This window comes from Zea mays, chromosome 5, assembly GCF_902167145.1.
Source record: "Zea mays cultivar B73 chromosome 5, Zm-B73-REFERENCE-NAM-5.0, whole genome shotgun sequence".
In the NCBI taxonomy this organism is placed as follows: Eukaryota; Viridiplantae; Streptophyta; class Magnoliopsida; order Poales; family Poaceae; genus Zea; species Zea mays.
This window is the reverse complement of record NC_050100.1, coordinates 141,084,535-141,098,923: the sequence shown is the minus strand read 5'-3', so window position 1 is coordinate 141,098,923 and position 14,389 is coordinate 141,084,535. Positions and strand designations below refer to the sequence as shown.

Below are 14,389 nucleotides of genomic sequence, written 5' to 3'. Positions count from 1 at the left end.
TATGTTTTACTAAAATACTCATGAAATATCGTTAGCCCTTTTTATATATATTGTCGATCTATTCAACAAAATTGGTAAGGGCATGTTCGGTTACTACATATTAATTCCTATCCAAGAAGGGATCAAGCTATGGTTATCTACTTTCTATAAGCAGTAAAGTAAACTTGTAGCCAATTTTATCAAACACATGGGCCAACCCTCTCCTCTTTATGCAGTCCTATAGAATCAGGCTGGATTGGTTCCACGAGTGTAGATGCGTGGCTCGATTCTAGACCATGGTGAGAAGGTTTCATGAAGTCTTCTGGAGTAGTGGTCTAACTGGAAATGTTTGAAGAAGTGGGCTAACTGAACCATCTAAAGTCTTAAAAGACGCTGGGGTTTGGGGCTCCCTCCGCGTTTCACGCGGTCGGCAGCGCTGGCGTCGCGACGCGTGTGGAAGACGGACCCGAGTGTGTTTTCTTCAATTCGACACAGCCGTTCGCGTCCAAGTCCGCTCGCCCTCTGCAGCCTCGTCACGTGTCTGCCTCCTCCTAACCTCGCCACCAAGTCTCCGTCGTCCATGTTGGGCCTGTCCACCGCCCCGCCTTGAGGCCGCAGTCGCTAGGTACGCCAAGTGGCCTCGTCCCCCTTTCCTCTCTCTCTTCTTCTCTGACGGTCTGACCCCGCGTTAGTTCGACCAAGAATGGTCGAGCGGAGAGGCTGGGGAGTGGTGTCGTCGTCGCCAGCACATGTGGGTGAGTGGCCTGGTCGCCGGGGCAAGGCGGGCGGGAAGACGAAAACCCCAACGTTGCTGCCTGCCTGCAAAGGCGCAGAAACCCATTTGATTATGTTCGCCAGTGGTGCCCACGACGGAGGGGATGGCAAGCTCCGTCTCCTTCCTGCTGTTGAAGCCGGCGGAGCTACGGAGGGGATAGCAAGCTCCTTCTCCCTTCCTGCTGTTGAAGCCGGCGGAGCTTGTGGAGGCGCTGCACAACTACGACACGACACCTAGCTCTAGCCTCCGCACCGAGGACATCGTCAACCTGTAGCCCACCTTCGTCGTCGAGGTCCTCACCCTCGACATTGGCAGTCAGCCTCCTCCTCATCGCGCTTGTGGTGGTGGCGGAAGCCAACATCGCTGCTGGCAATGGTAATGCAGTTTTAGCATACCACACCACCTTTTCCTGGCTCACACCACCTTTTCCTGGCTCAGCATTCTTGGCTTGTGTTTTAGCAGCTAAGTTAATACATGTATGATCGGTGCTTTGCTGATTCTTGCAGTTGCGGGCTTGGGGAATCTCTATAGCTCAAACACTTTGTATTTGGATCGAAAAGAGCAGTGGCCAGTTAGTTAAGAGGAGACCAGACAAAAAAGTCGGGATAGAAATCTTGTAAAAAAGGAATTGGGAGTCGATGTATGCAAGCTGAATGTGAAAACAAGAAAAAAATGAAACATGAACAGAAAGTGGAAGAAAGGAAAACAAATAAGCTGCAAAAATAGAGAAATGAATCTGAACGTGGAAAAAAGGGACACGACACCAGCCTCTAATGGACCGTGGAAAAAAGCAGAAACAAAACATGGAAAAAGCAAGAGACAAAAAAAAAGAGAAAAAAAGAAACTGGAACATCTGATTCTGATTTCCACCATCTTCATAGTTAGGAAGGGCCAGGCCAAAAAAATGGTCAGAAATTTCGCCTCTTTAATATTAGGTATAGATGAACGCTCATTGAGTTGTGTCCTGTTTATTTCTCTACCCCTAAATAATTCTTAAATTCCTACTTGCAATAAAACTAATGATATTTCAGTAATGGGATACACTGTGATGAGCTGGATTTGGTTTGATTCTGTAGGTTTATTTGGTATCCACAGTAAGAGAATATAAAACCACTGAATATTAAATTGAACTCTTATTCCTGAAGCGTTCACTAAAATTAATTGTGATACCTTTCTTGGTTAAACTTATTATGACACCTGACTTCCTGAATTTTTGAGTCTTTTTGTTTTTTGTCAGGTGGTTTTATGACTCCAATAGTGGTCTAACATGCATCATTTTTCCTTCTATCGCAGACACTATTTATCGTGTCCCTGTGCAACAATCAGCTCTTGTATCTTATTGAAAAGGATTTAATCTAGATATTTGGTCACGTTCCTGGGTTTTCTGCAACCCTTCCGTCTGTGATTGCCAGACTCCATGCTGCCAAGGACAATTCTGTTCATGGCAATCACAGACTTGTCCATGTGCAGTTTTACTTACAAGTTTGGGATGGTGATCGATATTCATGAGTCCATCATGTTCTGCCTTTAGTAGAAGAGGATAATATTCTTTGTGCTATTTGTTACTGCAGATTGTTACTTTGTTGCGTGATACCTCTGCCCCTATTAGTTTGATAGTGTTCATACAAAAGCTTCCTCAGGTTTCCACCTTCACACATACAGTAGAGGCTCCGATAGAATTACTAAACATAAGAATGCAATAGTGAAAATAATAACATGACAACTAGGCACTGCATGATTTAATGAGAGATCCAAACGGTCTTGAAGCTAGCAAAAAAAGTTGTATGTTACTAGCATTGTATAGATTTAAAATGCATTTATATAGCATTAGTTCAGTTTTCTTTATAAATAGCTGTCATGAACTTGCAGCTAAACCCAGAAGACCATGTAATCCCTCAATATCAGTTTTGTTTGATTCAAAGTGCAAGCTAAGTGTTGTCATAGCATTCTCTCGACAGCACATCAGACTTAGTGCTTAAATGCAACTATGAACTAAGAAAAAAAATCATCCTCCAACCCTGATTTTGCCAATGAAGGATTCTTTTACAACGCAATGAGAGAGGTCAAGCTATTGCTTCATAGTAAGGTGACCCAACCATTAAGTCACAGATTAATTGTAGTGATTCACTTATTGTAGTTAAATGGTTGTGAAATACAATGAATTCATATGCCAATTTCTTTTTGGTGGAAGGAACATGACACAGGGAATATTGGAATTGAATGACATTCTAATAATAATAATTTAGAGAACAACTGCAACTTTAATTACTGCTTTATTCCTCTATCTGTTTTGCACTCAAGCTTTCAAGCACTACTATCAAATCCTTACCACTTTCTGTTTTGTTTCCTTTGTATTGGATAGGGCGTCCGAAAGGACGCCCCCTGATCTAGTATTTTTTAAAGAGAAACCGGATTGAATCCAGCTGGGACTGATCCACAGCCGAACAAATCCAGCTGGGACTTCTTCAAACCTGGATCTGGTGTACTTACATCCAGTCCAACCATGATACGAAGTCTGATTAAGAAATAGACGACGACGTAAGATGTAAATTTGGTTGCGACGCACATGTATATTTGTTAATAAATAACTAACTTGCACATAAAACAAACGTGGACATATAGCATAGTTGGACATTTAGAATTTCGAAAATATATCGCACTATCGTGAAACGAATTTAACAAGCCTAAAACCCAGACGCTATCGGGCACGCGGCTAAACATGACCAAAAAATAATAATCCAATGGAGCCAGCAAGTTTTCGTACCGTACCGGGCCGTCTCACGAAGCCCCGCGTGGCGTCAGGCTGACACCAGCCGAGCCGACATGGAGGCCCCAGCTGTCAGTGCGCGCCGCGTGACAGCGCTACGCGCCGCGTGAAAAGCCGTGGTCCTTCCCTCCTCTTCGACGCGTGCACGCGACGGTCGCCAAGGCCCAAGTGCGTAGCGCGGCCCGCGGGGGTATGGAGCCGGAGGAACCAGTCAAAGGGTGTGACTTCTGCAACGCCCTCGTGCCTCCTGTGCCCGCGGTCGTCGCCCCCCACGTCCGCCCCAGGTCGTCACCGAGTCGCTGAAAACCGGGCCCCATTGTACGGAGACCACGTGTTGTTGCATAATAGTCAAAGGCCCGCCCGCAAGTACGGAGCCACATTTACTGCAGCCGGAGGGGGGTCTCCTGAATCCTGACCCATCATCGATCGTCAAGATTCGTGCAGCCAGTCGGCTGCGATGCCATAGGTTTGCTCGTGGTCGTGGCGAGCCACGAGTTGGTCTAAAGACATGCACTGAACTGCTGGATAAGTATATGTTTTGATTTTGATTTTGACTTTGGAATTCGTCTCTGTTGTGTGTTCAGTTGCTCTGGTTCATACATGCCGATGAGAGAGAGCTACTCGACTGCTCGATACAAATGTGGTTTGACTTGCACAAAAAATGCTAAGCTAAGAGGGGGAAACGAGACGCACCAGCCGCTCCATGATGCACTATGGTTTGACTTTCTAATACACATTTTTCTTACTTTGTAATGCTCTAGGATATATGAACGTATCCAAAAATAATTGTCATTCTTACTTTCTAATACACATTTTTCTTACCTCAATATACCTTTTCTTTTTAATATATTTGTATCTCTATTTTTTAAGGGTACTTTTGTCTTTTCCCCTTCTGCATTGGTCCTACTGAGAGAGTCTAAAATATAAAGTACTAGCAATGTGCTCGTACGTTGGTGGTGCGGTTTCCATTTACAAGTATGGACCGTAAAATATAAAAACATGTACGTTTTGTTGGCTACTTGGGTGTAATTGTAAGTATGGAGCCAACAAACATAGTTTTAAATCCTATTTATACATAATTTTAGTTTTGTTACTATTTAAACGTGGAGGAACACAACAACAGAGGAAACCATGCATGAAACCGTGTCAAGATGTCATGAAACAAGACATGTTTTGACATTAGATAGTACCACGAATTAAAATGTATTCCACCATGGTATATCCGACTATTACTAAAAATATTTGTATTTATATCTGATCCATGCATCCATAGGCTAATAGTTTTCATACAATACATTGTATTTTGTAAAACCAGGAATGTATAATGTAGATAAGATATCTCAAACATCAATAAGTACTAAAAAAATCAAGAGATGGCGTCCTCTTGTACGAATTATAGCTAAAAGATTGCATATTATATCTATTTGAAGTCAAAAAACAACAGCGAAAATTTCAATACATGCCATCCTTTTGCTATTAAAATAATAGCTAGATTATTGCAAATTGAAATACTGATATCATGTTAGATCTCGTTATAAATATGAGTCTTACCGAATCCAATATATTTTGGTGGTAAATGCTAATAAAAGTTAAATAAATTATGGAAGAATTTATCGATCATATCTATAAGGATACGTTCATATATCCTATCCATGGAACAAAAAAAGATTATATAGTGTATTGGATTTCATAAACCCGTGACCAAATACGTCAATAATTAATGAAAATTTCAAGGCACAACATCCTCATGTATAGAAGTCATAGCTAAAACGTTGCATATTATATTCGAATGTCAACCGATAATGGAAGCTTCAATACATGGCAGACTTTTACCATTAAATTTACAGCTAAAAATTTGCAAATCGGGAGTGTATATACCTTGCTAGAGACAATTATAAGTGTGGACCTCATTAAGTAACTCATATTTGGTTTGAAGCAGTAATAGAAATTTGAATAAATTCCATGCTGATTTACCAACCATGTTCAGAAAGATACGCATGTATATCATATATCCTATCACGCGTGACGCGTCAACACACAAAGTGAGATTTTGTACAATATGTAATCAGAGTCAAAATAGTATCGATACAATCCATTTAGATGCTAATAATTAATCAAAATTTCAATACAATCTATCCTCATGATACAACTCATAGCCAAAAGATTGAAAAAAATATGTGTATTATCTTGTTAGAACCGATTATACATCCGTATGTTCAGAGATTTCGATCAAGAAAAATCTCCTCAGAACCTCTGCTTAGTAGATTTCATTTATCAGCCTCCTTTTCTCTCTCTCATCCTCTTTGAATTTTCTCACCCTTTGACATCTCAGAAAGTCAAGTGGGGCTGCCTGCCCGACTCTGCCTGCGCGGCTGCGTCTCTATAAAACTCCAAGGCCCAAGAAAAGAAAAAGAAACCAGAAAGAAAAGAAAAAACCCACAGCATAGACCAGTAGCCCTCACCCCTTTTTAGGACAGGATCCAATGCCTTTGCCCACCACACACTCTCTCTCTCTCCTTTTACTCTTCTCATAGTCTTCTCACTCTTCCCAAACAATCAATAAACTAGCAAAAGTCAGCGCCTCCCCCTTATCTCCTCCGCCACTTTCCTCCATTTCCAAGAACTCAACCACTCCACGTCGTCGTCGTTTGCTGCCGCTGCGCAATGGAGGAGGAGCGCTGCTTCAACAACTGGGATCTGGACGCCGTCGTCCGCCTGGGCTGCCGCCGCCGCCTCTCCCCGCCACGGCAGCCCGACCCGTTTGCTTCGCTTCTCCCTCCGACCCTGCCGTCGCCGTCGCCGTCGCCGCCGCAGAAGGAGAAGCCCGTGGTGCCAGCGCTGGCTAAAGGACCAGAGCCAGAGCCATACGCCGGGTGGCGCTTTCCTAACCTCGGTGCTGGCGGCGGGCAAGACGGCGACGAGCTCATGAGGGCCATGTTAGCAGTCCAGCCTTCCCTGCCTCAGCCTCTGCCAACGACAACGCCAACGCCAACGCCAACGCTTCCCCCGGCAGCAGGAGAGCATCGACAGTCGACTGTTACAGCCGTGGACGTGCCGCTACCCCAGGTGCGCCCCGCTCCGGCCGCCAGAGCGCAGCCGAGCGGGCGGCAGGTGCCCGGTGCCGTGCCAAGATCCAAGAGAAGGTACTCTTCTCTGCTGAGTGCCTCCACTCTCCACACGCCAGCGGTTCTTTGAACTGTTTCTTGAGGAGGCTGAAAGCTCGGGTATATGCATACTGCTAAGTGCTAACGCTGTTTCCGCCGCGCACTCCAGGAAGAACCAGGTGAAGAAGGTGGTCTGCCACGTTCCGGCGGACGGCTCGTCGTCGGACATGTGGGCGTGGCGCAAGTACGGCCAGAAGCCCATCAAGGGCTCCCCCTACCCAAGGTCGGTCAGCCAGAACAATCCCTTGTTTCTCTCACAGCTTCTTGCCGGCGTCGCGTCGGGGCAAACCGATCTCACCGCCTGCTGCTCAATTTCTTGAACAGGGGATACTACCGGTGCAGCAGCTCCAAGGGGTGTGCGGCGCGGAAGCAGGTCGAGCGCAGCCGCGCGGACCCCAACACCTTCATCCTCACCTACACCGGCGAGCACAACCACGCGGCGCCGACCCACCGCAACTCGCTCGCCGGCACCACCCGAAACAAGTTCCCCTCCTCGGCGGCGCCTCCGCCGCCTCCGCCGTCCGTGGTGGTGGGCGGCGCCGGTGCCGGCGACGCGCAGCATCAGCAGCCGAGCCCGAGCCCGGCGTCCACGTCGACCGCGGGGCTCTCGCCCACGACGCCGCTGCGCACGCCGTCGATGGAGGAGGAGGAGATGGACGACGACGACGACGAGCTGCTGGTGGAGGACATGGAGATGGTCGGCGAGGACGAGCTCTTGTTCCTCAACATCGACGCCGACGCCGAAGCTGACGCCGGGGCACCACTGGAGCCCATGCCCTCGCTCTTCGACGTCGTCGACGAGCCCTTCCTAAACTCCCCTTGGCTGACGGCCACCAGCAGCGCCGGCGAGCCAGCCACAGGGGCAGCCGGCGCCAGGAGCTGACTTCTCCAACAGATAGAGACAATGATGTGCCGTCCGTCCGTCTTTGTAGATGAAACAAAATCAAGGGAAGCGAAGAGAGTAGAAGAAATCATCTGATCTGCCATTGTAATGCATCCATCAGTAGCATCGACATCATGATACTAGTATTAGTCCTAGCATCGGTAGTCAGTCCTGACCAGTACAGAGCTTGATCCATCAACCCTCAAAGCAGTTCTTCCTTCCTCACCGCTCAGAACAACATCTTTGCATTTTGTTCTTTTTCTGCTCTTTTTTTAGGTATGGTTGTGACTTTGTATCTCTTTTGTTAGGTGCCTGTTTTTTTGCATTTGTGTATAGAAAGTGGTAGATGATGAACCAACAAAAGGAGTGAAAAAACAGTTAAAGAAGATTAGTGGATGGTGTGCTTGGGTGGCTCTTCTTGCTTCTTCCTTTCCCTCCTCAACAACTTCTCTTCCTGCATGTAGCTTCTTCTTGTGTAGGCTTGAAGAGATGATGGTTCCATGCCGCTGTGTTGTTGGATGGATCTGTTCGTTTGTGGTGTGGTGTGTGTGGATGGTGCTCGGTGCTTTGGCTGCTTTCTGCAGCAGGAATGGAGGACCGGAAAAGGTCAAGGGGTTTAGCGTTATTTTTCTCTTGGTTTTGTTTGTATCTCCTCTGACTTTTTTGAGGGGAGGACAGAGGGGGTGCTGTGTTCCCATGGATTCCATGGGGGGGCTTTGGAGGGAGGTCAAGGAAAAGTTGGAGAGGGATTGTTTAGGACCACCAACAGGCCACATGAAAACCTACTCCATACAGTGTCACACACTACCACAACCTACACTCTAGAATCTTATAATGATTGACAATGCGAACCGAGATGACTTTAAAATCGTTTGCAGCCTGTGTGAAACACATATGGGTAATGGATGATAATCCAAATATTTTTTTATATGAAGTTAGACTTTTTAATTAATTTTAGTTTAAAATAAATAGGAATAGAGATCGATTGTAATCCGATTTAATCCTTAAATTTTATAGTGTAAAATCTAGAGTCCATTACCACTTCTACCTTTAGGACTTGTTCTGTAGTGGTGAATTGAGAGTGATTGGAGGGAATTAAATTCTTTCCTATTTATAACCGAAATAGAAGGAGATTTAGACCCTGTTTGGGATAGCTCCAGCTCCAAGAAATTTGGTGAAGCAGGTCATTAGATGCTCTAGAAAATCGTCAGAGTTAGAGTTGTAAGCCTTTAAAAGACATTTAGATAAGTAATTTGTTTATTATTTAGATTAAAATATTTTAAAAACTAATTAAATTGATATTATAAACTACAACTCCACACTGAAGCTAAAACCTGGAGCCATCTCAAACACCCCCTTAATCCTCTAATCCCCTCCAATCCCTATGCAACCAAACAAGTCATTAGAGGCTATTCGACAGCCCAAACTCTAGGACTAGTTCCAGGTCAGGACCAGTTCCACGCCAAGATGGAGTGGATTCTGACGGTTTACTAAAACCTGGTTTTTGATTCCAACTGCTTGTAGATGTGGCTCCAGTCCGAGCTGAAGAGGGGTGAAAAGACCTAGAATGGCCTGGTTTTGTTCACGAATTTCGGGTTGGTCCAGTTTTAATCTAGACCAAATAATTCCATATGGAATGAGCCGTGTTCCAGGACGTTTTGGGCCAGACCGAACGGGCCTTAATGTGCTCGGATCAACAATATTTTTGAATCTTTGATCTATAATTTGTGTTTTTGAAAAGAAATGTTTAATAATTTAATTAATTCTGCCATTTGCTCCCACTATTTAAGTTTGCTTGCTAATCAACTTCTTAGGTTTTCATTGTTTTGTACTATATACCATAAATGTGCTCAACACACGCCTTAGTCACTACAAAATTATAGTTACTAAGATTTGTATTATATCATTTCAGCTCTTTCTTATCACTGTTAAGAATCATTTTTTAAAAGCGTAACATTGCTTCTTGTTTAAGAAAATACTTGGTAGAGAAAATTAGCGGGAGGATCTTTTAAAATATGTTATATATCCAAAATTCAATTTTAGAATGGGAATAAGTAAAAATAACAAAAAACAATTATTAAATATTTCTTGAAAATCAAAGTTTAATTATGTTGTTAATAATTTGAACATAAAAATGATTTTATAAAAAACTATAACTTAATTTAACTTAATATTTTTTCTTACATTTATGCCTTCCACATCAATTTATTCGGTGAAAAACCGACTACAAAATCTCAATACAACCCAAACCATTTTAGCTAATTTTAAATTACTTAAAAATGTTTTTTTTCAAAAAAAGTTACAAAATCCAAAGAAGGTTCAACTTTAGAAAAAAATCAAATTTAACAAGCAGCAATAATGTTGTCATATTTACTTTGGTTCAAAAATATATTGTAATATAAAGTCTCACATTTTTTAAAAATAAAAAACTTTTTAAATGAATCAAACAAAAGAAAAAGCGAAACTTTAAATATTCTTAGAAACCCCAATCTTTTGAAAAGTGCAACTCACAACCTTTCTTATTTTCTTTTTACTTTTCTTAGCCTCATCTTTTGTCTTTTTGTCTATTGGTCTACTAGCCGCCAGCCCATCGATAGCTCAGCCTTGACTCACTCGTCATTCTTTTGTGTGCCTAACCTAGCCATTCACTCGATTCACTAGCTTTGGACAAGCCAACCTACCAGTTTGTCAGCCACGTGCAGTCACAGCTCGCCATCCCCTCCCACTCACTAACACTACGACCCCACTCATAAACAGTGCTACATATGCAGGACATCCTACCCCTAGCACACCTCTCTCCCCTCAATTATTTTTAACATGAGCACACCACTTGTGAGTTCCCTACCCCCACACCCAACTACACCTTCCCAAATCCCCTCCCCTTCTTTGGCATAACCTTGGACAAATGCAATCAACCTTGCCATGGAAGAATACTCATAGCCTTCCAAGAAATAGTGCACCCCTCCCTTTCCTAGTTGTCTACGTCCTTTCCTTCCTTAGCCCTGCTCCTCTTTCCATATTCCAAATTTGATAGTGTCTTTCTTCCATCTCCATTAACCAAGCTCTCCCATGCATTGATGACCCTCATTGCATCTTCCTCATAGCCCTTTGCCCCTTTCCTCATACCTCACATGCTCTGCTACGACATTGCCCATAGGCATAGAATCGTTAGTGCCGCCACCATCATTTGTCTAACAAAAGCCCCTACCGCACCCAACACTTTGTTCATCACCATGCTATGACTATGATCCTTGTGGAACCCATTGCTACCCTATTGTTGGTTCTTTCACTTAAGTAATATAACTGCCAATTCTTGCTAAAAATGAGAATCACATGTGGTTCTCCTTGCCGCCTTTACTTTTTCGCCTTTGCAAATCGATGATTTATAAAGGTTGGTTCCCATCCGCCTCTACAAATCCATTCACAGAAGTGATTGGAATCCATAGCGCAATTACAAATAAGTTCTGGCATACCGCTAATAGCCTCTTTCTCATTCTAGAAACTTGATCTATTCGAAAACATACACACAACCAAAAGGTTCAATTCAAGAAATATATAACTAGTTAATACATGGCATGATAAATATCTAGAAGTTCCATATTATTATTTAATAATACAAGGTATGATATACATAGCTATCAACTATAAAAGTCTAGTTGTTTCAAGAATGCATCCTCTTCCTCATGCATGCATCCACATCAAGTGCCAAGCATTAGAAATTACTACATAATATCTATAACACCCCGACCACTCTCGGACCGGTAGTACTTACTCCTGGCAGCCCTCTAGGATCATAGACCATCTCCACAGACCAACATGAGTCTTTTATGCGCACTTTGTCCTCACTCATGTGCACCCAAGAAAACTTCCCAATCGGTCACCCATCCCAGGATTGCTCTGGGCCAAGCACGCTTAACCTAGAGGTTATTTCGAGGTAGACTTCTTTAAAAGAAGATGGACCTTGTTGGTATGAGTATTCTATCAATTTTATTAAGCCTTGGACCAGAATATCACACAATCCACCAGGCTAGGACATCACAATATGCCAACACTACTACATCATGCATGCAACCACCACAACATCATGCACAACCACCATATTACATCCAAAAGAACCAACACTAGCTAGACCACATTCTTCATTTCTTGCAAAGAGCCTTCTTGTCCTTACACAAATTCACATCTGCCTCTTAGTCATCAATAATCTTGTTGTATAGTTTGTTCAGCCTCCTCTATGCTCAACACTTCATCTCCTTGTAGTTCTTGTCGAAGAGGTCATTAATAACGTTCCTCACTAGCATTAGCCTCTAGCAGATGTTGCGCAAGTTATCATCAATGTCCTACTCTTCAGAAACCTCCTCTTTGGACTCCACTTCTTTAGTAGCCTCGTCTTCCTTGGTTTCCTCATCGTCATTGTCAACAAGTACCTTCATAAAATCTTGGTGGGAGTCTTACCTCGCCACCCATGCCAACCCTGAAGCTATCACTTGGGAGGAGTTCAGGGATAACTTTCGTCGCTACCATGTGCCCGAGGGACTGATGATAGTGAGGAAGGAGGAGTTTCTCGCCCTGAAGCAAGGTCCCCTGTCCGTCAGCGAGTACAGGGATTCTGCAGCTGTCGCGTTATGCCCCAGAGGATGTCAACACGGATGCCAAGAGGCAGTACCGCTTCTTGAGAGGATTGGTTGATCCCCTCCACTATCAACTGATGAACCACACCTTCCCCACCTTCCAGCATCTGATAGACAGAGCAATCATGACAGAAAGGAAGCGTCGGGAGATGGAGGACAGGAAACGCAAGATTGGTGGACCTCAGGTTGGGAGTAGCAACCGTCCTCGCTACTCAGGCAACCCATCTCAGCAATTCAAGCAAGGACACCAGAACCAGCACCAGCATCAGCGTCAGAACCAATAGCAGCAGTACCAGAGGCAGTTTCCTCAGCAGCAGCAGCAGTACCATCAGAACAACCAGCAAGGAGGAAATCAATACCAGCGTCAGAGCAACCAGGCAGCCTGTCTTCCTGCCCCAGCAACCAACAAGAGCAATCAAGCAGCGCCAGCTCAAGGAGGAAGTCATGCATGTTTCCACTGTGGGGAACAAGGCCATTGGGCAAATCATTGCCCAAAGAAAGCAGCTCAGCAGCAGCCAGCTCCTAATGCCCCAGTCAGACAGAATGCTGTAGGATTACGGGGAGGCTACGCTAGCGCAAAACAAAAATTTTCATCCCCATAATACCAAGAACTACTGCGGTTATAGGTCATGGAATTACCACTAGACGCGCAGAGCAGCGGAAGACGTCTCGATGTAGACGAACGCGTCGAGCAGTGTCGTGCAGTCGCCGGCGTCCTTCACGTCCTCGCACGGTTCGCCCAAGTGCTCCAGATGTAGCACCTCCGAGGTATCCACACGTACAGGGAGGAAGCGCCGCGTACCGAACTGCTAGGTTCGCGACGGCGGCTTGGCGAGGGCGAGAGGTGGGCGGCGGCTGTTAGTTCGCTGGTGGCGAATTAGGTTATACTTAACCGCGCCCCCGCCCCTCATTATATAGGCGTTATGGTGGGCTTCTGACGCCGAGGCCCATCATTAACCCTAAAGCCCAGTCTAATTTCGGATCTAATCCGAATTAGGCTTCCTTCCCCTTAAGTGTGTGACCCTATAGGTTCACGTACAAATAGACATAGCCCGAGTACTCTTACTTGGCCCAATAATTGACAGCGGCCTCTAGCAAGACATGTCAACTCCTATGTGTACGTAAAGATCATATCAGACGAACCATTGCGACATTAAGTACATGCTGTTCCCTTTGTCTCACGATATTTGGTCTGGCTCTAAGCTGACCTCTCTTTCTCGATACTGTGAATTGGAATCCTTTCAATGGTTAACTCTTAACCCTAGCACGGCCATGCATTTCTTGATCCAATCACTCGAGGGGCCCAGAGATATCTCTCTCACAAAGAGAGGGACAAATTCCATCTTGACTGACCATGCCTCATAGCATGCTTCCTGACAAACCCAAAACTACCTTTATAACTACCCAGTTACGGGATAGCGTTTGATAGTCCCTAAGTAAGTCAATTCACATCTTGAGAACATGCGACAATCTCAGGTCTAAGGATACAGTATTCATGTTGCAAGAAGAGAACTATATTACAATATCTCACGTTGGGTCGGTCCAGCCTCATGTCATACATGCGCCCACATTATTAGTTTAACATCTCCATGTTCATGACTTGTGAAATGTAGTCATCAACTAATACATGTGCTAGTCATCGACTCTGACTAGGGACATCATTTAGAATAACCATATAAGTAAAGAATCTCACAAACAATTCACATAATTGCTAATCAATACAAGGTGCCTTCCATGGATATTCAATTAAGCAATATATATATCATGGATACAAAGAAATATGCTCATCTCTATGATTATCTCTAGGGCATATTTCTAACAGTCTCCCACTTGCACTAGAGTTAATCTAGAAGATATCTAATACCCATAGATCTCACGTGTGCCTCATGCTTAGGTTGTGGAAGAGGTTTTGTCAAAGGATCAGCAACATTCAAATCCGTATGTATTTTGCATATCTTTATCTCACCCCGCCTAATGAATTCCCGTATGAGGTGAAACTTCCGCAGTACGTGTTTGTTTTTCTGGTGGTTCCTTGGCTCCTTAGCTTGCGCAATAGCCCCATTGTTGTCACAGTAGAGGTTCAATGGGCTAGATGCATTAGGAAACACACCAAGCTCGATGAGGAACTTTCTTATCCAAACACCTTCCTTCGCAGATTCAGAAGCTGCAATGTACTCGGCTTCTGTTGTA

At 44.3% G+C, this 14,389-nt stretch overlaps 1 protein-coding gene and 1 long non-coding RNA gene across 2 annotated transcripts; both read left to right on the top strand.

The window, feature by feature from the left end:
• The first annotated feature begins 496 nt into the window (after positions 1–496).
• LOC109939538 (uncharacterized) lies at positions 497–2,345 on the top strand. Its single transcript, XR_002748275.1, has 2 exons — positions 497–1,129; positions 2,048–2,345. It is a non-coding gene; the product is annotated as an uncharacterized lncRNA (long non-coding RNA).
• A 3,700-nt stretch (positions 2,346–6,045) lies between these two features.
• Positions 6,046–7,958, top strand: LOC100285621 (WRKY39v2 - superfamily of TFs having WRKY and zinc finger domains). Its single transcript, NM_001158512.2, has 3 exons — positions 6,046–6,664; positions 6,795–6,908; positions 7,010–7,958. Exons 1-3 carry the CDS (start codon positions 6,186–6,188, stop codon positions 7,566–7,568), a joined length of 1,152 nt encoding a protein of 383 aa, NP_001151984.2. The 5' UTR covers positions 6,046–6,185; the 3' UTR covers positions 7,569–7,958.
• The last annotated feature ends 6,431 nt before the right edge of the window (positions 7,959–14,389 follow it).

What these genes read in the sequence shown, in the direction of transcription:
- LOC100285621 (NM_001158512.2), top strand. Translation starts at nt 6,186, where the DNA reads ATGGAGGAGGAGCGCTGCTTCAACAACTGGGATCTGGACGCCGTCGTC. An exon ending in GTGCCAAGATCCAAGAGAAG is followed by an intron (nt 6,665 to 6,794) that starts GTACTCTTCTCT and finishes CGCGCACTCCAG; the next exon opens with GAAGAACCAGGTGAAGAAGG. An exon ending in AAGGGCTCCCCCTACCCAAG is followed by an intron (nt 6,909 to 7,009) that starts GTCGGTCAGCCA and finishes TTTCTTGAACAG; the next exon opens with GGGATACTACCGGTGCAGCA.